The sequence below is a fragment of the Perognathus longimembris genome, chromosome 4 (genome assembly GCF_023159225.1).
Source record: "Perognathus longimembris pacificus isolate PPM17 chromosome 4, ASM2315922v1, whole genome shotgun sequence".
Lineage (NCBI taxonomy): Eukaryota > Metazoa > Chordata > Mammalia > Rodentia > Heteromyidae > Perognathus > Perognathus longimembris.
In genome coordinates, this window is record NC_063164.1 from 592,418 (window position 1) to 617,918 (window position 25,501).

General features: G+C 49.8%; 1 protein-coding gene and 1 pseudogene across 3 annotated transcripts; one reads left to right on the top strand and one right to left on the bottom strand.

Moving 5' to 3' along the window:
* Positions 1-1,062: 1,062 nt before the first annotated feature.
* Ppp1r7 (protein phosphatase 1 regulatory subunit 7) lies at positions 1,063-25,427 on the bottom strand. Of its 3 annotated transcripts, XM_048344388.1 has the most exons (11): positions 25,264-25,330; positions 22,186-22,254; positions 21,296-21,424; positions 15,194-15,249; positions 14,503-14,568; positions 13,958-14,088; positions 12,902-13,064; positions 11,451-11,567; positions 9,479-9,583; positions 6,783-6,869; positions 1,063-1,684 (listed from the first exon to the last, which is right to left on the bottom strand). In XM_048344388.1, exons 2-11 carry the CDS (start codon positions 22,190-22,192, stop codon positions 1,508-1,510), a joined length of 1,038 nt encoding a protein of 345 aa, XP_048200345.1. In that variant the 5' UTR covers positions 22,193-22,254; positions 25,264-25,330; the 3' UTR covers positions 1,063-1,507. The 3 variants fall into 3 exon arrangements, with proteins under 3 accessions (XP_048200345.1, XP_048200343.1, XP_048200344.1); XM_048344386.1 differs by lacking the exon at positions 22,186-22,254 and having other exon boundaries at positions 25,264-25,418; XM_048344387.1 differs by lacking the exons at positions 21,296-21,424; positions 22,186-22,254 and having other exon boundaries at positions 25,264-25,427.
* LOC125350126 lies at positions 18,111-18,499 on the top strand (annotated as a pseudogene).
* Positions 25,428-25,501: the final 74 nt, after the last annotated feature.

The window sequence follows — 25,501 nt, forward strand, 5'->3', positions numbered from 1 at the left end:
AGTGGAAGTCAGTGGTGTTCATGGGGGCAGGGCATTGGTGATGCCCGTAGAGGCTGGCCCCTGGTCATGTTCCTTGTCAGCTGGGGCTAGGCCGGGGCCCAGGCTAGAGTCCTCACACCTCTCTGGGAGGGCCTTCCCATCTGCAGCTCTGTCACCTCTGGGCCCAGCCTCTGTCACCAAAGGTGGCAGTCCTGGGGCCACTCCTCTCCTGAGGACGCGTTGTGGCTATCCGGCCAGACCCTCCCATGCTTTTACTTAACCCTTAAGGCCTGTGGGCTGTGGCCCTGCCCTTTCCCTTCCTAGAGCCCTCTTCCCCCCTTCAGGCCTAGTGTGTGGGGGCAAGGCAGGGGCCGGGAGGCACGGAAAAGCCCCCCTCCAGCTCCCCCCCCCCAGCGCACCCATGAGGGAACGTGCCGAGTGATCATGTGGTCAGTGTCACATGGCCACATTCCTGGGAGCTGGCCCTGGGTTGGCTTAGACACCTTAGGGGGCACACGCTTCCTGGCCCTGAAGCGGCGGGCCCCATGGAGACCCAATGGGATCTAGAGCATGCTGTCTGTCCAATCCTCCCGTGAGGGCAGGAGGATCTGCCTCTGCTGAGACTCGGCCCGGGAACTCAGAGTGCGGTGAATGCAGACAAGGAGCTGGACTTCTAATTTAATTTAATGACTTCACATTTACACCAGAATTGCCTTGTGTGGCACTGAGTGGCACCATGCTGGACAAGGCAGCCTGAGATCCTTGGGAGGACAGGATCCAGTCTTCACTCCAGAAGGGACACCTGAGGCCTCCCCGCCGCCCCCCCCCGCCCCCGTCCCATGCCTTTGTAGCATGAAGTGAGGCCCCACGGGTCTGACGATGTCAACTTCACATAAAGCCAAAGGACAGTGGGGTAAGAAGGCCACACGGCCGGTGGCCAAGAGTTCAGGTCTTCACATCCCTGCAGACAAGGCTCACATGGACAGCAGTGCCACTGGGCCGGTGGGTGTGGGCGACCACCAGAGGCTGGTGGCCGCCACTGCTCTAGACACGAGTTGAGGACTTCGGCACCTAGACATGGACCATCTTTTACCCACTTTATTTTTTAAATATAGGTAGTATTTTTCAGGCATCAACTGGTCTGAAAAACTAAACAGCATGCTGGTGCAGGTGGCCCCTGGAGACCTGCCGGGGTGGCCCTGGTCGCCCACCTGAGCAGCGGCGTGGACACCCCTAAGCTACCCTCAGACCACGTCACCAGAGGCGGGCGGGGCTGGGGCCGAGTGGCCCCAGACAAAGTCTCCATGGCTCACAATAACCATCAACAATTCGGGAAGACCATGTGGCAAGGTTTAATAGCATTGGCATCTCCGAGTGGTGAGTGGCTCACACGGGAGTGCCGCCCGGGCCTGTTTATTGCCATCGGTGGAGACTGCTGAGCGGGGTGACTGCCGGGCGACAGGTAGACTCAACACCGTGGCTGGGAAGTTCTTGAGAGGAGAGGGGTCAGGCGAGGAGCGAGGCGGGCTCAGAACCTGACAAACGTGGCGTCAATCTGCCGCACGGAGGGAAGGGCCAGCATGACCTTGCGCCGGTATTGGGGGTCCTTCTGCAGGGGGTTGTGCTCCAGGTAGACTGTCTCCAGACCCTGTGCACCCTTCAGCTCCTCCAGGTCGCTCCAGCTCTCCAGGAGATTGTCATTCATCTGGGGTACAGACACAACAACAGCCTTTAGCCATCAACTGGCCTCCGGCCTGGGACCCCAGACCTGGGAGACCTCCCGGGAGAGGTGGGTAGAGGCCAGCTCACTAGGCTGTCCACCCAGAGCCCGCCAGACTTAGTGGTGGGCCGTCCCTGCACGTGGGCTCTCCCGCAGCCTCTTAATTCTTCCTGGTAGAGTCTCAAGCGGAACCAAGACTGTGCACCCGGGGAGCTCCACCCAGATCCAGCGCAGAGTGCGGGTGTGGTCTCCCCGTGGCTCCCAGAGCTATGGGCAGGAGCTGAGAAAGGCCTGGTTCTCGGCAACTCTTCACGGGGACGACTGTGACTGGAGTACAGTGGAGGGGAGGCTGCTCCGCACCACGCCCACACCCTCCTAGTCCTCTCCACGGAGGGAGGGCCTGTGTGAATGCCCCACGCTGGCTCAGGGCCACCACAGGGCGGGGGCTCCCAGCAGGGGCTCCGGTCCTGACCTGACCCGTCCTTAGCAGAGCTCTCCATCCCCAATGGACCATGGGGACAGGCTGTGTCACACAGACACCCACACCAAGTCCAGGAACACGCGTGGCTCTCAGGCTAGAATGAATTTTGGGAAGCACAGCACTATCTCAGTGACAGCCTGTGGCACCAAGTGAGACTAAGACCCACTCAAGGAAGAGGCCTAGGAAAAACACCAGTAGGCACAGAAGATGCAGGCAACTGTCTAGCCTGGATAAACTCTGGAGCAAAGAAAGCCACGTTCTGGGATGCCAGTGCCCTACATGGCTGTGTGCCAGAGACCTCGGGTGTGGAGCTGCAGCCATGGGTGAGTGCGCACTAGGAACAGAACACTGTTTCTGGTGGACACTGTATACTTCTTTTTTCTTTTGTCTGTTGAGGGGCTTGAGCTTAGGGCCTGGGCACTGTCCCTGAGCTTTTCTGTTCAAGGCTAGCACTCTACTACTTTGAGCCACAGTTCCACTTCTGATTTTAGGGTGGTTAATTGGAGATAAGAGTCTCACAGATTCTCCTGCCCAGGGTGGCTTCAAACTGCAGTCCTCGGATCTCAGCCTCTTAAGTCGCTAGGATGACAGATGTGAGTCACCAATGCCCAGCCACCACTATGTTCTTTTGTTTTTCTGGTCAGTCATGGGGCTTGAACTCAGGACTTGGGGTGCTGTCCCTGAGACTCTTTGTTCAAGACTATCACTCTAACACTTGAGTCACAGCTCTACCTCTGGCTTTTGAGTCAGTCTCACAGGGACTTTCCTGCCTGGGCTGGCTTTGAACCACACTCCTTAGATCTCAGCCTCCAGAATGGCTAAGATGACAAGTGTGAGCCTGGCCACTGTATTCCTTTACCAGGCACAATATTTTGAATTTTTATAAAGTTAGCTATGTCTATTTTTTTCACTTCTGATATTCTAATCTTTTTCTTTTTTTTGGCCAGTCCTGGGCCTTGGACTCAGGGCCTGAGCACTGTCCCTGGCTTCTTCTTGCTCAAGGCTAGCACTCTGCCACCTGAGCCACAGCGCCACTTCTGGCCATTTTCTGTATATGTGGTGCTGGGGAATCGAACCCAGGGCCTCATGTATACGAGGCAAGCACTCTTGCCACTAGGCCATATCCCCAGCCCCCTGATATTCTAATCTTGGTCAGAAAAAATCTCTATGATATCTTCAGTGAAAAAAATGTACACGTTAGGGAAATATAGCAATATAAGGGACAATATAAGGGACTGGGAATGCGGCTTAGTGGTAGTGTGCTTGCCTAGCATGTTTGAAGCCCTGGGTTCAATTACTCAGTACCACATACACAGAAAAAGCCAGAAGTGGCGCTGTGGCTCAAGTGGTAAAGTGCTTGTCTTGAGCAATAAGAAGGTCAGGGACAGTGTCTAGGCCCTGGGTTCAAGCCCCAGGACAAACAAAAAACAACAAAAAAGTCTCTCAAATTTGTCTGCCTAGGCTGGCTCTGAACCATGATCCTCAGATCTCAGCCTCCTGAGTAGCTAGGATGACAGGCGTGAGTCACTGGCACCTAGCTTTCAGAAGTCCTTTGATATCTGACCTCTGTATCTTGGGCTGAAGATGATGCCTTACACAGTAGAGAAACTAGGGCACACAAGCTGAACGATGATCAGAACCCAGATGGAGCAGGGCCGTGTCTGTGTCCCCCAGAGTGGAAAGGCCTTAGATGGCCAGAATGTTCACTGGAGACCACAGAGGGGTCACGGCTTTACAGCAGAGCTGGGACAGCCTGAGCAGATGGATCAAGTAGAGGCATCATAGTAAGGTAGTCAGGATGTTGGTCAACTTCCCTCTACTAAGTCCAATATAACTTAAAGGAGGACAGTGCAAATCCAGCCATTCAACAGTCTCTCTTCATAATGCACAACATAGAATAAAAAACTAGACACGTGGGCTGGGGATATGGCCTAGTGGCAAGAGTGCTCGCCTCGTATACAGGAGGTCCTAGGTTCAATTCCCCAGCACCACATATACAGAAAATGGCCAGAAGTGGCGCTGTGGCTCAAGTGGCAGAGTGCTAGCCTTGAGCAAAAAGAAGCTAGGGACAGTGCTCAGGCCCTGAGTCCAAGCCCCAGGACTGGCAAAAAAAAAAAAAAAAAAAAAAAAAAAACTAGACGCGTGAAGGAAAGAAGGATTTAAAGGGACACATAAATCTAGTGAGAACTGACTCTCTCCACAAGACAAACCAAGAACCAAATGTCAGCTTAGAGCTGAGAATGCAGCACCTGAAATTAAAAGTTTGCTGCATGATCTTCACAGAAATCTGGTACTACGGAAGAGAAAATTATGCCATGAAGAGACAGCTGTAGGAACCAGAGACTAGGCACAGCCAGAGCAAAGCCTGAGGGTTGGGCCATGGTAATGGCAGCTCAAGTGGTAGAACACTAGCCTTGACAGAAAAGGGTAGAGTGTGCAGGCCCTGTGTTCAAGCCCTGGTGTACACATATACACTGTACACATACACACACACACAAAGTGGATGGGAAGATGTTGGGAAAAAGTTCACAAGACCCCATCTCAACCAATAAAAAGCTGGTGGCATATACATACCACTCTAGCTGGTAGGAAGAATAGGAGGACCGTGGTCCAGACCATCTCAGTCATCTAACTGTGAGATTGTATTTGAGATCGTGGAAGGCCCTGAGTTGCTGCTCTTCATTACTAAGGAAGGGAGGGTAAAGGATGGAGGAAGAGTCCATGAGAACACTGATCCTCGGATTGATGGAGAGGATTCCCGTGGACCCCCAGCACAAGCACAGGACAGCAAACCGGAGCAATGTCACAGGTGATGACAGTGTAAGGCCTTACAACTCTAAAGACAGATGCCCTGACAGTTAACACACATTTAGAAAACAAGGATAACCTGGTGGAGTGGAAGGAGAAAGCCAGGAAGAGTTCAGTGCTCCCCAGTAACTGGTGGAGGTACATGGAAAAATCACTGAGGACAGGGCTTGCGTTTCTGCAAGCTCTTATTGTGACTAGTGAAGTGTGAACAAGGACCTGGGATTCAAAGTTCCTTATCAGTAACTTCCCTTCATATAATCCATTTCCTCACCCTGAAGATGGTCGAAACTGCCTTAAGCACAAGGTGCTGTGACAATTAGATCAAACAGAAAGCAATCGGTGCCATAAAGCCCTCCCCAGATTCTGAAAATGTGCGTGGTCCTTCTCTGGTGTTTACGACACAGGACTCCTCCATTGCCACAGGGACAGGAGCTATCCAGCCCACGGGTCTAATCTGCAGCCTACCGGTTCCCTGACAGCTGGCCCTGGCTGGGGTCTCAGCACTGTGTCCCAGGACCTGTCTCTAGGCATGCGGAAGAGCTGTGCTCAACACACACCAGTGCCTGGCTTCTCTGAAGCCAGCTCTAAATCCAGCCAAGTGGCCTGCAGCAGCCACACATTCTTCAGAGTGGGCTGCCCGAGACCACCTGGCTCATGAGGGCTCAACTGTTCTAGGCGCCCCTGACTTATTCTCTGCCACATCCTAAAGCTATCCAAGATCGGATGCTCTTCATAAGGGTGCCGGGACATTGCCAGAGCAAGCCATCCATAAACCTGGGTGGGTTTCTAAGAGAAGGAGAAAGCGAACACACAGTTACATTACAGGGTCAGTGAGGAGGCGGAACCATGCCACAGACTTGGCACAAACCCTGGATCAGCCTGAGCCTATCTGAGGGTAATATTCACTTCATAGCAGCACAGAATGTCAGCTCCCATGCCGTAGGGGCCAGGGGAAAGTCCAAAAGGCTTAGAATTCTGAGATGGAATCCTGACAGAGACTTCAGCTCAGTGGTCATCTCCCAGCCCCCAGAGGGACTGTAAAGACCTCTTCTTGCATCCTGCTCTCTTCCTCCTGGCTCTGTAGTACTTCTCCCAAGCCACGACCCAGCCTGCTTCATACAAGGTCAATTCCAGGTCAGCCGGCTGCAGAGATCCACCCAGCATTCCTTCTGTTATATGGGGATGTATCTGCAAGGAATATACTCACTCCCTCACTGAGGCTTGAAAACCTGGTCAAGGCTGGGACTATGGCCTAGTGGCAAGAGTGCTTGCCTCGTATACATGAAGCCCTGGGTTCGGTTCCCCAGCACCACATATATAGAAAATGGCCAGAAGTGGTGCTGTGGCTCAAGTGGCAGAGTGCTAGCCTTGAGCAAAAACAAGCCAGGGACAGTGCTCAGGCCCTGAGTCCAAGGCCCAGGACTGGCAAAAAAAAAAAACAAAAAACAAACAAAACCTGGTCAAATGGCAACTCTGGCCAAACCATACAGAGACTGGGGCTTCCAGATGATTTGTGTGCACAGCTATTACCTGAAATCTCAGCCAGGCACAGACACTACCCTGGGAGATGATGGGGCTGGGCACTCTGCACTTCAGACGAGCAGGGGCAGTGGAGACGGCTGATCTGAGGAGCCTGTGAGCAGCCAGACCACACTGGACACAAAGCCTCAGCACACCCACCTAGCCTCAGCACCCAAGGCTTCCAGGACTGACGCTTCGCGTTCACTCATGAGTTTTACTCAATGGGACCAGGGTGGCCAAAGGGCCATTCATCCCCACAAGTATGACACTCACCCAGAATTCTTGCAGTTCTGTGAGATGGCTGACATTTTCAATCTTTTTGATTCTATTTGATGCAATGTCCAACATTGTGAGTTTGTTCTAAAATAAGGAAACAAAATTTCTTCTGGATTACTGTAGTTCTATTTCTGTTGCATTCTTGGTGTTCTGATTCTAAATCCTTCCAATTTTTAGGGGATATTTAAAGTCTCAGATAAAACAAAACACACAAACACTTAAGTACCTGGCAGTGGCCTGCAGATTCCAAAGTGCTAATGGCATGGCATGCTCAAGGTCGTGGAGTACTGTCCCCCTGCCGAGTGCCGAGCACACCAGCATCAGGCACACTGGCCAGGGCGCTGGCTTAGTCAGGTTCACACAGGTTCACCTGCCACCTTCAGTAAACCACATGGTCACCGCCATGTCTGTGTAGAGATGGCAGCTCCTTCAAACTTTTTTTTTTTTTGCCAGTCATGGGGTTTGAACTCACGGCCTGAGCACTATCCCTGAGCTTCTTTTGTTCAAGGCTAGTGTTTTACCCCTTGAGCCACAGCTCCACTTATGGTTTTTTTTTTTTTTTTTTTTTTTTTTGTAGTTTATTGGAGATAGTCTCATGGACTTTCTTGCCTTAGCTGGCTTTGAACTGCAATCCTCAGATCTCGGCCTCTGGAGTAGCTAGGATGACAGGCGTGAGCCACCAGCGCCTGCCTCAGGTACTGAGATATGTAAAGAGGTGGGTGATGATGTGAAACCTCACTCAGAAGCAAACCAGAAAGGATTGCTTTAAAAACATAAAAACAAAAAGGAGTTGGTTGTTGGTAGCTTACACCTATAATCCTAGTTACACAGGGGTCTAAGATCTGCGGATTGCAGTTTGAAGCCAGCCTGGGCAAGAAGTCTGTAAGACTTTTTATCTCCAATTAACTACAGAAAGAAATGGAAATGGAGCTGTGTCTCCAGTAGTAGAGCACTAGCCTTAAGGGAAAAAAGAAAACCTCAGGCCCTGGTGGCTCACACCTGCAATCACAGCTATTCAGGAAGCTGAGATCTGAGGATCATGGTTTGAAGCCAGACTGGGCAGGAAAGTCCATGAGACTCTTTATCTCAAATAAACTACCAAACACTGCAAGTAGAACTGTGGCTCCAGTGGTAGTGTGTCAGCCTTGAGCACATAGAAATTCAGGCGGCTTCAATCTGAGGGTCTCAGCACATGCCTGCAACCTGTCATTTAAGAGGCAGAGACAGGACTGTGATCCAATTTCAGAGACAAAATAAAAGACAAATGGCACGGTTCGGGTGGTAGGGTGATTGCTTAGTATGCATGAGGCCCTGTGCCCAACCAGGGCTAACGGCTCGCTGCAGTGCTAAGTGAGAGCCAGGTCAGGGGCTGGTGCATGCTGAGGCAAAAGGAGAAAAAGCCCTGTGGCACAGAAGAGGCAGCTCAAGTCAGGGACAGTCAGTGTCAGGGGCACGACAGAGGAGGAGCTGTTGGATTAATGGTGCTGGGAAAGGCATTTACCATTGGGGGAAAAAGGAATATAGCCTTCCACCATGAAGATAAATTCCTGATCAATTAAGAGCTACAATTTAGATTATGATGAGCAGTATGATAGCACAGTGGAATTTTTTGTTTTATTTTTAAGGCTTAGGACCAGGATACTGGTGTGTCACCCCCTAGCTTCTTTCCTGAGGCTGTCCTGAGACTCTGGTGGGCACAGGCACGCTGAAGCCTGCAGGAGAAGGAGGACCGGTGCCCCATGCCAGCACACACACTTGATCTTGCTGCAGCCACCTTTGCTCAGGATGCCTTGACGCCCACTCTGCGCAACAGGAGCAAATGACTGCTTCACTTGTCCACTACAAAGGCTGGAGGGAAGCGACCACACTTCCCAGAATTTCCCAATGGATGCTGGTGAAATGAAATTCAAAACACGGGTTTTTTTTCCTCCTCCAGAACATTACCGATTACTGAACTAGACTGAGCTTGGGCACAAAGGGCAAAGAAACCTGTGGTGAGGCTGAAGCACAATCCTCCTAAGAACAAACAGCAACCCATCTGGTGACATTGCAGGTGATCTCACAAACAGAACAGAAAACCAAAACCCCCAGTAGACCTGAATGAGACACAGTATTTTATTTGTCATGAATCCTGCACTGAGGAAAGCAGGTAGAGGTAGGTGTGGGGTGGGGGAGGCGACTGGTCCCTGTCAGAGAGCAGAGAGGCACTTCCGGAGCAAGAGAGCCCAGAGAGGGCAGGAGGAACAGGACAACTCCTCAAGGGCAGCTGGGAGGAGGGAGAGGAGACCTCCAAGACTCCACAACATCCAGGCTGGGAGACCGGCGTGCATGAGTGCACATGCATATGTGCACACATGCACGCACACACACAGACATGCACACAGGCATGTGCACGGCCTCCTGAAGAGCAGCTGAGCCAAGCTTGCCCCTGTGGGCCAGGAGGTACGGGCTGAGATTGATCAATGAGGCAGGGAGGGAGGGATTTCAAATCCTCCAGAAGGGAGGGTGGTGTCTGTGCTGAAATCCTACACTCTAAGCAGTAGGATGTCAGCTGTTGGACATAGGGCAGAGGCCCACCGCTCAGCTCGTATCAGAAGAGGGGATCTCTGAGGCAGTGCCCTGGAGGGCAGTGTATGCTGGCTGCCAGCTCCTGGGTACCCTACTCCTAGATAGACCGACCACTAGATGCTTACGTTGTTCTCCAGGCCCTCGATGACCTCGATGCCATTGTGGCTGAGGTACAGCTCCCGAAGGTTCACCAGGCTCTGCAGACCCTCAATCTTTGTCAGCCGGTTACTCTGCAGGAGGAAGAGTTGATGCTGTCAGAGCCGTACAGAGGAAAAGCACTGCAAGGGCATCTGGCAAAATAAGCTTTCTTTATTATTTTGGAAAATCTGAGAAAGTCATTTCACTTAAAATGTGCTGGAATGGGACTTGTGCAGCCTGTTGTAGGGGAAAATTCATCATGGAAGTTCTTTGACAAGCTATCTCAGCAAGCTAAATAGCATATGAAGATATCATATGAAGAAGAATGAAAAGGGTAAACTATGAAAACGGAACAAAGAAACCTGTTAGGAGAGGGAGATGGACAGAGGGGTAAGACTGACTACAATATATTTTTGTCATGTGAAAATGTGACAAATGAAATCCTCCACTGGCTAATGTAAGATAATTTAAAAAGGAAAAAAAAAACTCTCTTTTAGATATACTTGAAGAAGACTTACTTGAATGATGTAATAATTTTTAAAAGTCACATGTATAGAGTATTGTGAAATCAAAAGCAATTCTTTTTGTTTGTTTGGTCATGGTGCTTGAACTTGGGGCCTGGTCACTATTTCCTGAACTCTTTTGCTGAAAGCTAGTGCTCTATGACTTTGAGATATAGTGCCACTTCCAGGTTTTTTTCTTCTGGTGGTTAACCAGAGATAAGAGTATCACAAACTTTCTTGCTTTCTGGCTTTGAACCGTGCCTCAGATCTCAGCCTCCTGAGTAGCTAGGATTACTGGCATGAACCACTAGCACCTGGCTTAAAACACTCTTTTGTGGTTTGTTTTTGTGTGTGTGTGTGTGTGGTTTTGTGTGTGTGTGTGTTTTTTGCCAGTCCTGGGGCTTGAACTCAGGGCCTGAGCACTGTCCTTGGCTTCTTTTTGCTCAAGGCTAGCACTCTACCACTTGAGCCACAGTGCCTCTTCTGGCCATTTTCTTTTCTTTTCTTTTTTTTTTTTTTTGCCAGTCCTGGGGCTTGGACTCAGGGCCTGAGCACTGTCCCTGGCTTCTTTTTGCTCAAGGCTAGCACTCTACCACTTGAGCCACAGCGCTACTTCTGGCCATTTTCTGTATATGTGGTGCTGGGGAATCGAACGCAGGGCTTCATGTATACGAGGTGAACCCTTTACCACTAGGCCATATTCCCAGCCCTTCTGGCCGTTTTCTATATATGTGGTGCTGGGGAATCAAACCCAGGGCTTCATATATATGAGGCAAGCACTCTTGCCACTAGGCCATATTCCCAGCCCCTGTGAGGCTTTTGTCAGTTGTGTGTGGGGCTTGAACTCAGGGCCTGGGCATTGTCCCTGAGCCTCTTTGTGTACAAGGCTAGTATTCTACCACTTGAGCCATAGAGCCACTTTTGATTTTTGAGTGGTTAATTGGAGATAAGAGTCTCATGAGGACTTTTCTGCCCCAGCTAGCCTGGAACCATGATCCTCAGATCTCAGCCTTCTCAGTACCTAGGATTACAGGTGTGAGCCACTAGCACTCTGGGCTGTGAGACTCTTATCTTCAATTAACCATCAGAAAACCAGAAGTGGAGCTGTGGCTCAAAGTGGTACAGGGCTAGCCTTGGGTAATAGAGCTCAGAGACAGCACCCAGGCCCTGAGTTCAAGTCCCAAAATGGACAAAATAAATAAATGAAATAAAATTCTAGTTTGAGACATGTATGGAGTCTGTGAAGTCTATTTCAATTACTGGTTGTAAAACAATGTGCTAGTTGCAGACAGAGAGATGGAAATCTGTGGTTGGCCTTGGATAGCTTATAAACCTATCCTCTGAGCACTCAGGAGGCTGGGGCAGGAGGACTGAGTGGGCTACGTAGTGAGATCAGCTGGGTGTGTGGCGGCTGGCCTGGGGGCCAGTGTGGCAGGGAGCTGGGAAGGGTCAGTACCTGCATGCTGAGGACTGTCAGGTTGGTCAGTGCATCCAGGTTCTGAAGCTTAGTAATTTTGTTTTTCCCCAGAAACAAACTCTCCAGGTTGGTTAATGTATCAATATTTTCAATTGCCTGTGAAGAGGATAGACAGCAGTCAGGACTGCAGCCAGCAAGCTGAGCCAGGTAAAGAAGACAGGGTGATCTAGATGTCCAGCGCTTTGACACTGGACACATTTCCTATCTGTTTGGGGAATCTTCCAATGACACAATGTAGAAAGTATACAGTATGGATGCCAGGAAGTGCTGGGCAGTCCAAGGCCTTGCTCAGGCCTATGCCCCTCATGTCAGTGCTGAGGTTGTGTCTGTCTGGGGAGCTGGGGCACAGTTCTCTACCCTGAGCCTGGGCCTCCAGGAAGCAGGATGTAGGAACTGTGGGCAAAGGCATTAGGACACTGGGATGCCCTGAGGATGCTATTTCCTGTCTCCTCCACTGCTGCCCTTGATGTCACTGTGTGCTCTTCTACTCTACCTGAATCCCAGGCAGGGACCATGGTTTTTGTCCGGTCCCTAAGGACAGAGCATTGACCTCTCAATTTCCCTCCTCCTCTCAAGTCTGGCGCTCTCTTTGAAACAACAGATTAGGCAAATTCATAAGTAAAGGTGCCTGCGGTGCCTGCCAGCTGAGGTATAGCCCACCTCAGTCACCACGACTCACTTGGTATGTCTCGCTGGGACAGCCGATACTAAGGATGAGCCACTTCCTTCTAAAGCTCTGAGGGACAAGTCTGAGGGAGGAGGGCTGACCTAGCACAGGGCTCTGGGACAGGTCTGAGGGAGGAGGGCCAGCACAGCAAGTGCTCTGGAGACGGGTCTGAAGGAGGAGGGCTGGCCTAGCACAGGGCTCTGGGACAGGTCTGAGGGAGGAGTGCCAACCTAGCAAGTGCACTGGGGACAGATCTGAGGAAAGAGGGCTGGCCTAGCACAGTGCTCTGGAGATGGGTCTGAGGGAAGAGGGCTGGCCTAGCAAGTGCACTGGCATAAGCTTCTGGGTGGCAAGGGTGTACAGGAGCACACCCTGCTGAGCTTGTGACAGTCATCTTAGAGGCCAGCTGAGGAGGCTACCACAAGCACGTTCGCATGCAAAGGGCCAGGGCCCTCATGTGGCGTGGTTGGAAGTGCCCTGAAGCGAGGTCAGGGTGTGGATGGAGAACAAGTGATATCTACCTGCAGAGGTAGTCCAGACCAAGGTACAGCCTGCCGTCCTCACTCATCCTGACTCCCAGTTCTTAAAACTACACCTCCATAAGAAATACCCAGGCAAGGGTATTTCTTTTGAGGCCTGGCAAGTGCAAGGCCTCAAGTTGGGACCACAAAGACCCAGCCACGCATGTAGCCTGTGTGCACCCCCGGGGACCAGCACCCTGGAGAAGGGCCTGTGGACACTCAGCAGTGCTGTCTGCACCTACCCGGATGCGGTTAGAGCCCAGCTCCAGCATCTGCAGTTGATGTAAGCTGCTTATGTTCTCAATTTTATTGATTTTATTGTTGACCAAGAAGAGTTTTTTCAGCCTTGTCAACTTGTCAATCCCTTCAATGTTTCTCAGTAGATTAAAAGAAATATCTAGAATCCTGAGAGCAAGCAGAACATTTTTTTAATGAGTGGAGTTTACTTCACTCAGCAGAGGCATCCTACCCGAGGACTGGTCACTGTGGGGACCTGGCCACCGCCCTGCCACTTAGCTCATTCTAGCACCGCCATGTGGGACTGAGGCTGTCCAGAAGCTGAGGGTCCCGGGGCTGTGAGCTCCTGACAGTGGGGCTGCATCTGGGGCAAACACCAGGGCCAATTCATTCCTGTGCCCACAGCAGGACTTAGCATCATGCACTGCACACAGAAGTGACCTGAGAACTACGCAACTAAATTAAACCAAACAAAAATCTTCAAGGGGAGTGAGTGCTGGTAACTTACATCTGTAATCTCAACTACTTGGGAGGTTGAGATTTTAGGCTCTAGGTTCAAAGTCAGCCCATGCAGGAAAATCTATGAGACCTAATCTCCAATTAAATCACACACAACACACACACACACACACACACACACACACACACACACGTGCACGCGCACGTCAGAAGCACTCTGGCTCAAGTGTTAGAGTGCTAGCCTTGAGCAAAAAAAGCTCAGGGACAGAGTGAGACCCAGAATTTGAGCCACAGACAGACAGACACACACACATACACGCACACACAAGGTGTGGTTCAGTGGTCCTGCCTGCCTGCCCAGCAAGCATGAACCCAAGTTCAAAGTCTCAGTACTACTATTAAAACAAAACAAAAAAAGGTTTGTCCAACAAACCAATCATGTGCATGAAGCTGCCCTGCCCTTTGAGAGCCTGGGACACAGCTGGCAGACTTGGGAACCAGGCATGGGGCAGCCTCCTAAAGGCAGGGCCAGAAAGAGTGGTTGGCTTTGTGAAGACTGCCCCCTCCCCCAAGTTCTGATTCCTCTGGGCCTGGGGACTCACTCCAACTCGGTCAGTGCCTCCAAGTTTTCAATTTTCTTGATTTGGTTGTCATAGAGATCCAGCTCTCGAAGACTCTGCAATTCCTCAAGGTTCTCAATGCATTTGATTAAGTTCTGACGAAGGCAGAGTGTCTGAGGGAGGGAAAGAGGACTGACACAGGCAACAGAACACAGGACCCCTTCCTAACCAGAGGATGTTCTCCTTCTCCTACTGGCTCCCAGAAAGGCCATGACCTTCCAGGGGCCGGTGAGCAAAGGTGTGAAGCTAGAATTGCTCCTGCCCAACTTGAGGACAGGCAAAGGCCCAAAAGGAAGCTGCAGTTCCCATACCAAGCACAGCTGTTCTGGGAAGGAGGCGTCCATCTGGCTGAAGAGAGTTCCAAGACTGCAGTGAGCTGAGAGTGGAAGACTGTGAGTGCACTACTGAAGGGAGCTCAGAGCCAAAGCAGTTTGTTCCAGGCTATTGAAAACACCTGCCTCCCAGGGAGAGGGGAGCATGGGTCAGCACCTTCCACAGGTGGGGGGACAGGGCAGCATCCCTCTCACCTTCACTTTCTTCAGCACCTCGAAGCCTTCAATCTTCCCAATTCGGTAGTGGTTCAGATCAACATCCTGAAACACAGAATTCAAGTTCAGCTGTAGCCAGGGGCAGGCCTGCTTCCTGGATAGTTGTTTTTAGCGATTGCCGCCAGGCAGGGAGGGTGAGTGTGAGGAAGGAACCCTGTGCCATATCAGGTCTGTGACTGGCAGATGACAGTACACAGGGTGAGTTGCCAGGTGTTCTTCGGTTTAGGTCTGCTTTGTATTTTTTTATGTAAAACATAAAATGACTTAAAATGACTGGAAAGTGACAGCTTTCTCTAGCATCCCAGCCCATTGGGTGTAGGGGACAAGCCTCTAGCTGACCAGCCATGAGCTTGGGAAAGAACTACAGCCAGTGGCAGTCATTCCGCATCTAACCCCTGGCTGTTGGCTGCATGCATGCTGCTCTTCAGAGGCTGGGGACATGAGGCCCGATTGTGTGCACTATAGTCACTGGTCCCAGGTAACTTATGAGTCAAAGGCATTTAATGTGTCACCCAGTCCTTGACGGATACAGGGGATTTCCATTGCTGCTACTAAAGCAGTAGGAAAGCAAGCAGGTTTCAGCGGTTTCACTACAAGTCCTCCTGAGGGTGACCCGAGAGCCAGGGGTTTTGTGTCACCACACCGAGGCTGGTTTGATAGGCAGTGTTACCTCTGCATCTCGGTCCAGGTTAATGGTTTCCATATCCACAGCCAGCTCATGTTCCTCTGAAAACAGGAGAAAGAAAAAGAGCCCATTCAGAACTCCTCCTCCAATGAGGGCAGTGGCCCAGGTATTGGTAGAGCTGCCACTTTTGTCTGATGCCAAGATCTACAGCCCACAGACACCTCTGCGCAGCGCACCCCAAGGGAGATCAGTAGGGCAACACCTGAACCTTCTGAGTTCTCTGAACTTAGCTACTGGCAAAGGTTTCTAAACTTCCATCTGAGCCCCTGGATTTTTTTTTTTTTTTTTTTTTTTTGCCAGTCCCGGGGCTTGGACTCAGGGCCTGAGCACTGTCCCTGGCTTCTTGCTCAAGGCTAGCATTCTACCACTTGAGCCACAGCACCACTTCCGGCTTTTTCTGTTTATGTGGTGCTGAGGAATTGAACCCAGAGCTTCATGTACACAAGGCAAGCACTCTACCTCTAAGCCACATTCCCAGCCCCAGCCCCAGCCCCTGGATTTCTAAGGAAAGGAAAACACAGCTTGATATGACAGTGGGAAGAGGGGAGGGGCTGCCTGTGTGGTGCTGAGCCTGGTCACTGCTGGGAAGTGTGCTGCCGGGCTGCTGTTGCCTTCTTGGAGCCCGCACAGTGGCAGCAGCCTGTTTGGGTTCCCTTCTTGTTTGTGGCAGAAAACCAGGCCATCGTGCTTGGTACACCACGTGCTCTGGGAAGTGCCTTTTATTATGTTGGAAAGTAGCCTGGCATCTATAAATGCTCTCTCTCCAAAGAGCAAACAACATGAAGCAGAGCTCAACAGATAGGATCAAAGAGCCCCAGTGAATAATTTAAACACTTTCTCGAGTGGAAGCTTGGTGAGCAATTTAATTCCAGTAGAGAGCCAGCATCTGGATTTCATGACTATATCCCAAAGAGCCAGCTTCCTCTGTCAGATAGGAGGGGGGTGGGGGACAAGGACAGCTCAGCTGAAAACCACTTCCACAGCGGCCATTCAGTCTTGTATTAGCAGCCCCTTTCTCTATTTGTGTCAACAGAACCAGTGAAGCATGAATGACAGTCAAGAGGAACCTAGACAAGCAGAGATGCAAACACACACATGCACATGTATACATACACAAAATCCAAAACACTTTCAAGAGTATTATTTCCTCTATATCACCAAATATTCAGTCACTGTTCCTCTTTCCCATAGTTTTATAGTTTCTTTGCCTTTTTTCTTTTTGTTCAGAAAGGTTGTTACTAGGTAGCTCCGACTGGTGTCAAACTTGCTATGTAGCCTAGGCTGGCCTTGAACTATTTTTTTTTTTTTTTGGCCAGTCCTGGGGCTTGAACTCAGGGCCTGAGCACTGTCCCTGGCTTCTTTTTGCTCAAGGATAGCACTCTTACCACTTGAGCCACAACACCACTTACGGCCTTTTCTATATATGTGGTGCTGAGGAATCGAACCCAGGGCTTCATATATACAAGGCGAGCACTTTACCACAAGGCCATATTCCCAGCCCTGGCCTTGAACTCCTGATCCTTCTGCTTCAGCCTCTGAAGGGCTAGTAGTACAGGTATGTGCCACCGTTTCTGAAGCTAGATGTTGGGCTGCTTGTCTCATGGTGCTTCTCTAGGTCTGGTCTCTGAAGTCTAGCCTCAGATGTTCCCTCTCTCCTATTTTCTGTACACACCCTGTTATGATCTCACTCGGACTCTTTCTTATGCTTCAATTACTTAAGAGCAAACCCATACTTGCTTCCACAGTGGGGCTGGCTCCCACAACCTTGAACTGCATGTTCCTGGTTGGTTCCCCCAAAGCCTCAGAGAGGGGACCAGGCATGAACCAGCTTAACAAAGAAGTAATGGTCCCACCTGGCTGAATTTACCTAATAGTTTTTTAGTGGTACTGGAGTTTTGATCTCAGAGCTTTATGCTTGCTAGGCACGCATTCTACCACGTTTTAGCCACACCCATGGCCCTTTTGGGTTTTGTTATTTTTTTGGAAAGGGTTTTGCATTTTTTTTTTTTTTTTGGCCTGGACTTGAACAGTGATAATCCTACTATGCCTCCAGTAGCTGGGATTACAGGTGCATACTGTTAGGTCCTCTCCCTGAGGGCTCCATGTAGATGCCCCCACCTCATTAAGTCTCCACCCAGCTACCTGGGTAACCTGCAGACCTGGAGGCAGTTACCTCCCCTTTCCCTGAGGTCACCTCCTAATCCACCTGGCCATACCCCTTGCCCCTGCCCTAGATATAAGGCAGGGCTGGGTGGGGGTCGCTCTCTCTCTCTCTCTCTCTCCCTTCTCTCCGGCCATGGATCATCTTGGCCACAGGCCAGCAGTTCGGTAATAAACGTTCTCTCCTGCCTGAATACCGCGTGGTGTTCTCCTTGACCGGCTACCTACTTTAAAAACCTAACACATACCACCAAGCCTAGTTTATTAGTTGAGAAGCAATCTTGCTAACTTATGGCCCTGGCTAGCTTCAAGCCTATAATCTTCACTTCTACCTACTGAGTAGCTGGGACTGCAGGCATGTACTATCTTGTCCAGCAGTAAACTGACTTTTCATTATGACTTTTTTTTTTTGGTGCCAGTCTTTGGGCAGACTTTGCACTGTGATCCTCAGATCTCAGCATCTTGAGTAGCTAGGATTACAGGTATAAACCACATGTGCCCAATTTATGATGCCTTTTATATAATGATCAACAGTGGTCAGTTAAACAGTGTTATTTGTTGTAATTTACCCATAACTTCGTAGGAAACTAATTAACCTAAAGCCTAAATAAAAGGATTGAACATATCTAAGAGACAGACCCAAATGTCCCACCCCCCCAAAGATAGCACTAATTAGGCATTAAAGATAGCATTATAGGGCGGGGCCGTGAGGCTGACTGGTTGGAGGCCCCCCATAGGCTCAACCTGGCAGATCCCAGGGCAACCGTGCAGCCCAGCCTACCATGGCCGCCGTTGCTTTTCCGAGTCGCTCTCCTCCGAGACCCGTCAAGTGGTCGGCATGGCCCGTGAAAATCAACAAGCGCTTGCCCGCCAGAAAAATATGAAAACCAGGAAATAAGCAAGGGAAAAAGAAAAGAGGAGAGCTTGACTACCTCTCAGAGAAAGCAAAGGGACTCTGAGATAATGCAGCAAAAGCAGAAGGCCGCTAATGAGAAGTCAATGCAGACGAGAAAAAAATGATGACTGGCTCTTTGGAAAACCTGGGTGCTACTGCCCTTGAGGTGCATCATAAGCTCTAAGATCAAGATTTCTTAAATAAACAGTCATTACCTGTGTTATAACTTACCCTTACAATACTATTTTAAACTTTGCTTCTCAATTTGACTAACTGTTATGCATTGAAACCACCCTTCAAAAAATAAAACACTGGGGGCTGGGGATATGGCCTAGTGGCTAGAGTGCCTGCCTCGTATTCATGAGGCCCTGGGTTCAATTCCCCAGCACCACATATACAGAAAATGGCCAGAAGTGGCGCTGTGGCTCAAGTGGCAGAGTGCTAGCCTTGAGCACAAAGAAGCCAGTGACAGTGCTCAGGCCCTGAGTCCAAGCCCCAGGACTGGCCAAAAAAATAAATAAATAAATAAATAAATAAAACGCTGACCATGCATGTAAAAAAAAGAAAAGATAACATTATAATTAAGGTTGGACGCCAGGTTCGTTGGAAGGACAGTAGGAGACTAACAGGGGAAGGTGGTGCTGGATCAGGCAGTGCTGTTCAAGCCCCCTTAAGACCAGAGGGCCCTATCTGCAGCAGACCCAGCTCAGGGCAGGGGTGGGTCCACAGCTGGTGGGATCCCATCTGCAGTGCACCCAGGTCAGGGCAGGGGTGGGTCCACAGCTGGAGGGATCCAGTCTGCAGCAAACCCAGCTCAGCTGTTCTTTCCCCCTACTTGAACTGCTCACTGACCATGGAACATTTTCTGGTTATGTCATATTCATATTTTTAAAAGGCAGTGAGGTAAAATTAAAGTCAGGGAATATAAGGTAAAAAGTAATGGCTAACATGTTTGAATTTGTTTGAACTAAGATATAAATAATTCCAGGCTCTAGTGGCTCACGCCTGTAACCTTAGCTACTCAGGAGGCTGAGATATGAGGACTGCGGTTTGAAGTCAGCCCTAGCAGGAAGGTCTGTGAGACTCTTATCTCCAAGAAACTACTCGGATAAAGCCCAAAGTGGAGCTGTGGCTCAAGTGGTAGACCACTAGCCTTAAGCACAAAGTTAAGGGACAGCACCCATGCCCTGAAATCAAGCTTCAGGACCAGCAAAGAAAAAAAAAGATTTAAGTAACTATAAGTAAGAAAAAGTTTCACTTATTCTAAGAACTAGAAGGACACATTCAAAGAGAACCAGAATGTGTTCTAGTCTTCTGGAGACATCCTGGGATTTAGACAAGGTAAGCTCTAATTCTACTTGCTTTCCTTGTAGCACGTGTGCTCTGGCAAGCAAGACAAGCCTTATTCTCATCTGTCATAGACCACAGTCCTGCTATAGCAAGATAACATTGCCAGCAAGGAAAGGAAGCCCCAAGTTCTCCATGGCCACCTAATGTCTCAAAGGTACAGATCTGAGCTTCTCTGCGCGTAGGCCAATTGGTGAGCGAGGACATGCCCATGCTCTCAGTCTACCCACATCACTTCCAGAGTAATGACATTTAAGTTCTTAACCAAAAATTATGGGTACTTTTGTGGTAATCTCTTCTTCCCTTAAAATTCAGTTGCCATAGTTACCAATCATCTTTGCTGGCACAGACAGTACAATGCTATTTTAAAAATCAGCTATGTTTTAAGTTTATTTTTATAAGAGTAATGCATGATTATGAATACCTGAACAATTCACACACTGCCTACAGATCTGGAAAATGCAGAAGACAGATCCTTATCAAACCCGCTGTTCAGATCGATCCTCAGCAATGCTGATGTGTTTTACTTTTTAGACAGTAAAACCACATATTCACATTTAATTGAAAGTAAGATTTCTGGTTGGGTACTGGTATCTCATGCCTGTAATCCTAATTACTCAAAAGGCTGAGATCTGAGGATTACTGTTTGAAGTCAGCTATGGTAGACAAATCTGAGGCTCCAATTAGCAAAAAACTGAAAGTAAAGGTATGGCTCAAATGGTGGAGCACCAACCTTTGTACAAAACAAAACAAAACAAATGAGAGTGTAAAGCCTTGAGTTCAAATCCCAGCACTGCCAAAAAAAAAATCTACACATATCCTGATTACAATTTTTTATTTTTTGCCAGTCCTGGGGCTTGAACTCAGAGCCTGGGTGCTGTCCCTGAGCAAATTCTTTTGCTCAAGGGTAGCACTCTACCCCTTTGGGCTACAGCGCCACTTCTGGCTTTTTCTGAATTTACTGGAGATAAGTGTCTTATGGCCTTTCCTGCCCAGGCTGGCTTTGCACCAGGATCCTCAGATCTCAGCCTCCTTAGTTACAGTGACAGGCGTAAGCCACCAGTACAAGGCCTGCTTAGAATTTTTTTAACCTACTAATAATCTTGCATAACTTTCTGTGTTCACAGGGTTTCTCTCGTTCTTTTTCATGTATACTGACTCTCCTGAGCAAATAAACAAAATGGCATGGGCAATTATGGAAGTGGATAAAAAGCCACCAGAGGAAGCTATCTGGCTAGTTCACCATCAAATAATCTTCCTAATATCCATACACTTGGAAAGTTGATCCTGCAGAACTGTGCTGGGACCAGAAGTGGCCCCTATAAGAGTATCCTGTAGGAGACTGTTGCTATGGAGAGATGGAAGTGGTCTCTGTAAGAGAGTAACAACAGTAATCATCCTGCACCGTTTTTTCAAGTCGGGGTGCTACACACAGGGATCTGTTACAGCCGATACACCAGGTCCAACCAACCCAGTACTAGTGTTTGCCATCAGTGCAATTCTGCACCCGTCTGCAAGGGCCACACATGAGTCACCTGAGGAAGGGCCCCGAGTGCACACCCTCATGCTCCAGCCTTCCCAGGACAGTCACACAGTACCTGAGTATACATATTCAACAAAACCAGCACCTCCCACCAACACACTTCCTTCTCGGTGAATCTGTGGTTCTTAACAGCACCCAGTACCTTCTGCGTTCTCATCTCCCCGCTCCACTCCATCTTCCAGGCTCTGCTGGCTGAGGTCTGCCACAATGCCGCTGCTCTGCTTCTTTCCCTCCTCATCACCCGACTCTTCGGATTCAACCTTCCTGTCAACTGAACCCACACCTGTCATGAGAATCTATGTCCACTTTATGTGACTTTTTGAAGAACATTTAACAGACTAACACCCAGATGTTAAGTCAGCACAACTTCATTCAGAAATAGTGGGTGAATTTAGCTCTGAAAACCTGGGTGTCCTCCATATCCCTGTACTATTTTAGGCATACCCTGGCAGGGAGAACTGGGGCACAGCATGGAGGCCACAGAGAGGGCAGGTAACACACTCTTCCTACCCGAGTGGCTGGTGAAGAACTGCCAAGTATCATGGAATCCTTGGGAGCATCTGTGATCAGATGCTCTAATGGCAGCACGCAGTGCAGAACCTCCTGGTAGCTATTACTTCTGACCACAGAGTGGACTACTGTGACCCTTCTGCTACAACCCCCAGCCACATCTCACTATCCACTTGGCCAAGAAAACCAGCTCAGTTCACATGGTTAAGATTCTTAAAGAAATCAAGACTAACCATCAGTGAGTAGAAATTCTGAAGAAAATGGCAATGCCCCAATAGTGTCAAATGCCCTGTATGAACAGCTCCAATAGTAAAATAGCAGTGTCAACTCAAAGCTTTTAGGAGTCTGTTTTGAGTTCATGAATATAGCAGTTTCTAAATGTGAGAGACTGGTAAATTTTCTCTAGCAAGGCTATTAAATAATTATCCTTATTGGGGGAGTGGCTCATGCTATAATCCTATCTACAAGGCAGAAAACTTCATAAGACCCCCTCCCTGCAAGACCTGGCACAGAGGCACATACCTGTCATCCTAGGTACAAGCCTAAAATAGGTGGATCACAGCTCAGGTGGGCGCCCCAAGAAGCAAGATCCTATTTAAAAAATAACCAGTACATAAAAGCTGGAGGAATGGCTCAGTGGTAGAACATCCACCTAGCAAGCATGAGGCCAAGAACAAATTCTAGTAGTACTGAGTAAAACCTCAGTACAAAGAATAAAATTACTCTCTTCACAGACTTTCCTGCCCCAGCTGGCTTTGAACCTCAATCCTTAGATCTCAGCCTCCTGAGTAGCTAGGATTACAGGTGTGAGCCACTGGCGCCCAGCCTCCCCACCCCCCTCTTTTCTTTTTGGTGCTAAGGGGGGTTTGGATTCAGGGCCTCAGACTTGCTAGGCAGGTACTCTACCACTTAAGCCACACTTCCAGCCCTTTTACTTTACTTTTCAACTAAGGCCTTGCTTTTTGTTCAGGCTGACCTGGACCACAGTGCTCCTATTGATATTCCCTACATACTTGGGATGGCAAGTGTCACTGTGTCCAGCTTTTCATGGGTTGAGATGGAGTCTCATAAACTTTACTGTTCAGACTAGCCTTGTACTTTTAACTGGGAGCCCCTGAATCTCAGCCTCCCAAGTAGCTAGGATTACAGGCATGAGATTCTAACCCAATTTTCACAAAAGAACAAGCTGTCAAGGGAAAAGAGGTTCCCACTGAATTTCCCACTGTTATCTAGCAAAGAACATTTAAGAAATAATACTGGATAAAAAAATTCTTTTAAAATCTGTCTACAAACCTCTATATCCATTCCTTCTTCCTCAACTAATAACTGCCTTGGCTCAGTTTTTTTTTTTTTTTTTTTTTTTGGCCAGTCCCGGGGCTTGAACTCAGGGCCTGGGCACTGTCCCTGACCTTCTTTTGCTCAAGGCTAGCACTCTGCCACTTGAGCCACAGCACCACTTCCAGCTTTTTTTTCTGTTTATGTGGTACTAAGGAATCGAACACAGGGCTTCATATATGCTAGACAAGCATTCTACAGCTAAGCCACATTCCCAGCCCTTGGCTCAGTTTTTTTTGTTTTTTTGTTTTGTTTTTGCCAGTCCTGGGGCTTGAAATCAGGGGCTGAGCACTGTCCCTGGCTTCTTTTTGCTCAAAACTAGCACTGTACCACTTGAGCCACAGGGCCACCTCCGGCTTTTTCTATATATATGTGGTGCTGAGGAATTGAACCCAGGGCTTCAGGCTTATGAGGCAAGCACTTTACCAGTAGGCCATACTCCCAGTCCTTTGGCTCAGTTCTTACTACCCAAAGTCTGAGATCTAGGTCTGCCTCCTGACTGGTCTCTCTCTTCTTGTTCTGTCTACTCTAGTCTTCATTGCCACTGAATCTGATCTTGATTTCAGGAGTTTCTAGATTGATAATGCGTTTGCATCTTGCCACTAAGGATTCAGCTTTGGCAAATCACTTTCTTCTTCATGTCTCAGGCTCCTCATAGAAGAGAGCTAGTGGAGCCCTCAGCCTCAAGACAGTTGTCTGGGTTAATTTAGAAAGGGCACAAGAGCAGTTACCAGGGTATGGCATACTGGGGAATTTAGCAAATGAGCTACCAGGAGCACAGGAAAACCAAGTCCTGAGTAACAGCCCATGCACCTCCTCCAAGAGGTGCCAAAGAATAGGAGGAACACATGTAAAACTTGTGACTATGGTGAGGGGGGTGGCAGAGAGGGTCTGGAGCCTGAGGCTGTAAATTAGCACTCAAGGAAGTAGCTGTGGGGCTGGGCACCATGAGCTGGCAGGCAATCAAATCTCCAAGAGGAAGGTCTGAGTGAAGGCACTGATGGTGGGAATGGAGGTGTCAGAGCTTTCGAAGCAGTAAGTGTCAGAGCTAATAATATGTGGGAGTGGAATGGAGAAAAGCCTGGCTTTTGTTTTTGCCCTTTATCATGAAATGCAAATAGTGGAAGAGAATCAGGAGTGAGCTGGATCAGTGGGGAGAGGGGAAAGGGCTACTTTCATGCTCTAAAAGATTCAAGGGTACCAAAAAACAGGACTCCTGGTCTGACCTTCTATATTACCAAACTGTCACTCCACACCCTTTTGCCTTTGACTGGGTTTCCTTCCTACCAAATGAAAGCTGATTCCTCCCACCTGCATCTTTCCGGTCCCCAACCTGGTTGGCAATGCAGCTGGCATCACTCCCAAATATGTCCTCTACCTCCCCCCAGCTCCAGGATCTTTTTCCCTAGTACTTTTCACATGAAAATAGTGCTTGTTCTTCTGGAGGTCTGCACCACTCAACCAGTGAAGCAAAACCATTTAGGCACTCAGGAGATTAGACTGATTCCCCAGATGGAGGGAGGGAGGAAGAGAGAGAGGGAAAGGGAGTGTGTGTGTGAGGACTGTGACTGTTCTTCTGGGGCTAACAGCATTTAGGCACTCAGAGACTATTCTCCAGTTGGGAGTATGTGTGCGTGTGCACACACGCATCTGATTCTAAGTCTGCACATAATAATTATGCCTAAAAGCATAAATAGCAGGGATAGGTTATATACACAGATATGTGTGTGGGGGTGTGTGACATAATTCCAACGAAGTGGAAAAGGAGGAAGAAGGTGGAATTTATTCTTTTCAAGATTCCGAAGGCCTAGAAAAGGGGTCTCGCCTCCAGCTCCCTGGAGCTCCAGACCGTGCCTTCTCCACAACCCGTCCGCTTTCCGCCGCCGCGAGAACTTAGGTACTGCGGAGTCGGCAGGTCGCGGCGCTCGGAGCCTCGGTATCCCTGCGGGCGGAAGGAGGCCCGCCCCATCCCGCCTGTCAATCTCCGAGGTTCGCGGCGAGACTCCCCGCTTCGCCGTCTCCCCGTCGGCTTCCCCGACCCGGCGGGCTCGCGCCACGCTCGGCCCCGGGTTCCGGTCCTTGCCACCCGCTGCAGCCCACGGGCCGAGGCTGCCCGGGGCCGGCCTTCCCCGCCCCAGCCAGCCCGACTGACAGCTACCGCGGTGCCGCGTCCGTGGTCGGATGCCCAGCCCCTCTTGGACCGGGAGCCACGCGAGCCTGCAACTCCCTCCCGCGGCTCCAGGGCCGCCCCCGGGGACCGCTCACCCTCCATCATCTCCTGCGACTGTTGCTGCCCCGCGCCGCGCTCCGCCGCCATATTGGCTGCTCGTCCCCTTTCCGGAACCTGTCGCCTCAGGGTCCTCGGCCAATCAGGGCTCCCAGCCCAGAGCCGGCTAGCCAATAGGGGCCGGCTCGGCATTCGGTGCCCGCTGGCCTGCGCGGGCGCAGCGCCTCATGGGAGTCGTAGTTCCAGCGAGCCTCGCCCCCTCCCACCCGACTGTGG

Bases quoted from the DNA above. Each gene is read 5' to 3' on its own strand.
- Ppp1r7 (XM_048344386.1), bottom strand. From the start codon at position 25,417: ATGCCGAGCCGGCCCCTATTGGCTAGCCGGCTCTGGGCTGGGAGCCCT. The intron at 14,089-14,502 runs GTGAGAGGGATG...TCCCTCCCTCAG, and splicing joins AGGTGCTGAAGAAAGTGAAG to ACACTCTGCCTTCGTCAGAA. The intron at 6,870-9,478 runs GTAAGCATCTAG...TCCTTATTTTAG, and splicing joins TCGAGGGCCTGGAGAACAAC to AACAAACTCACAATGTTGGA.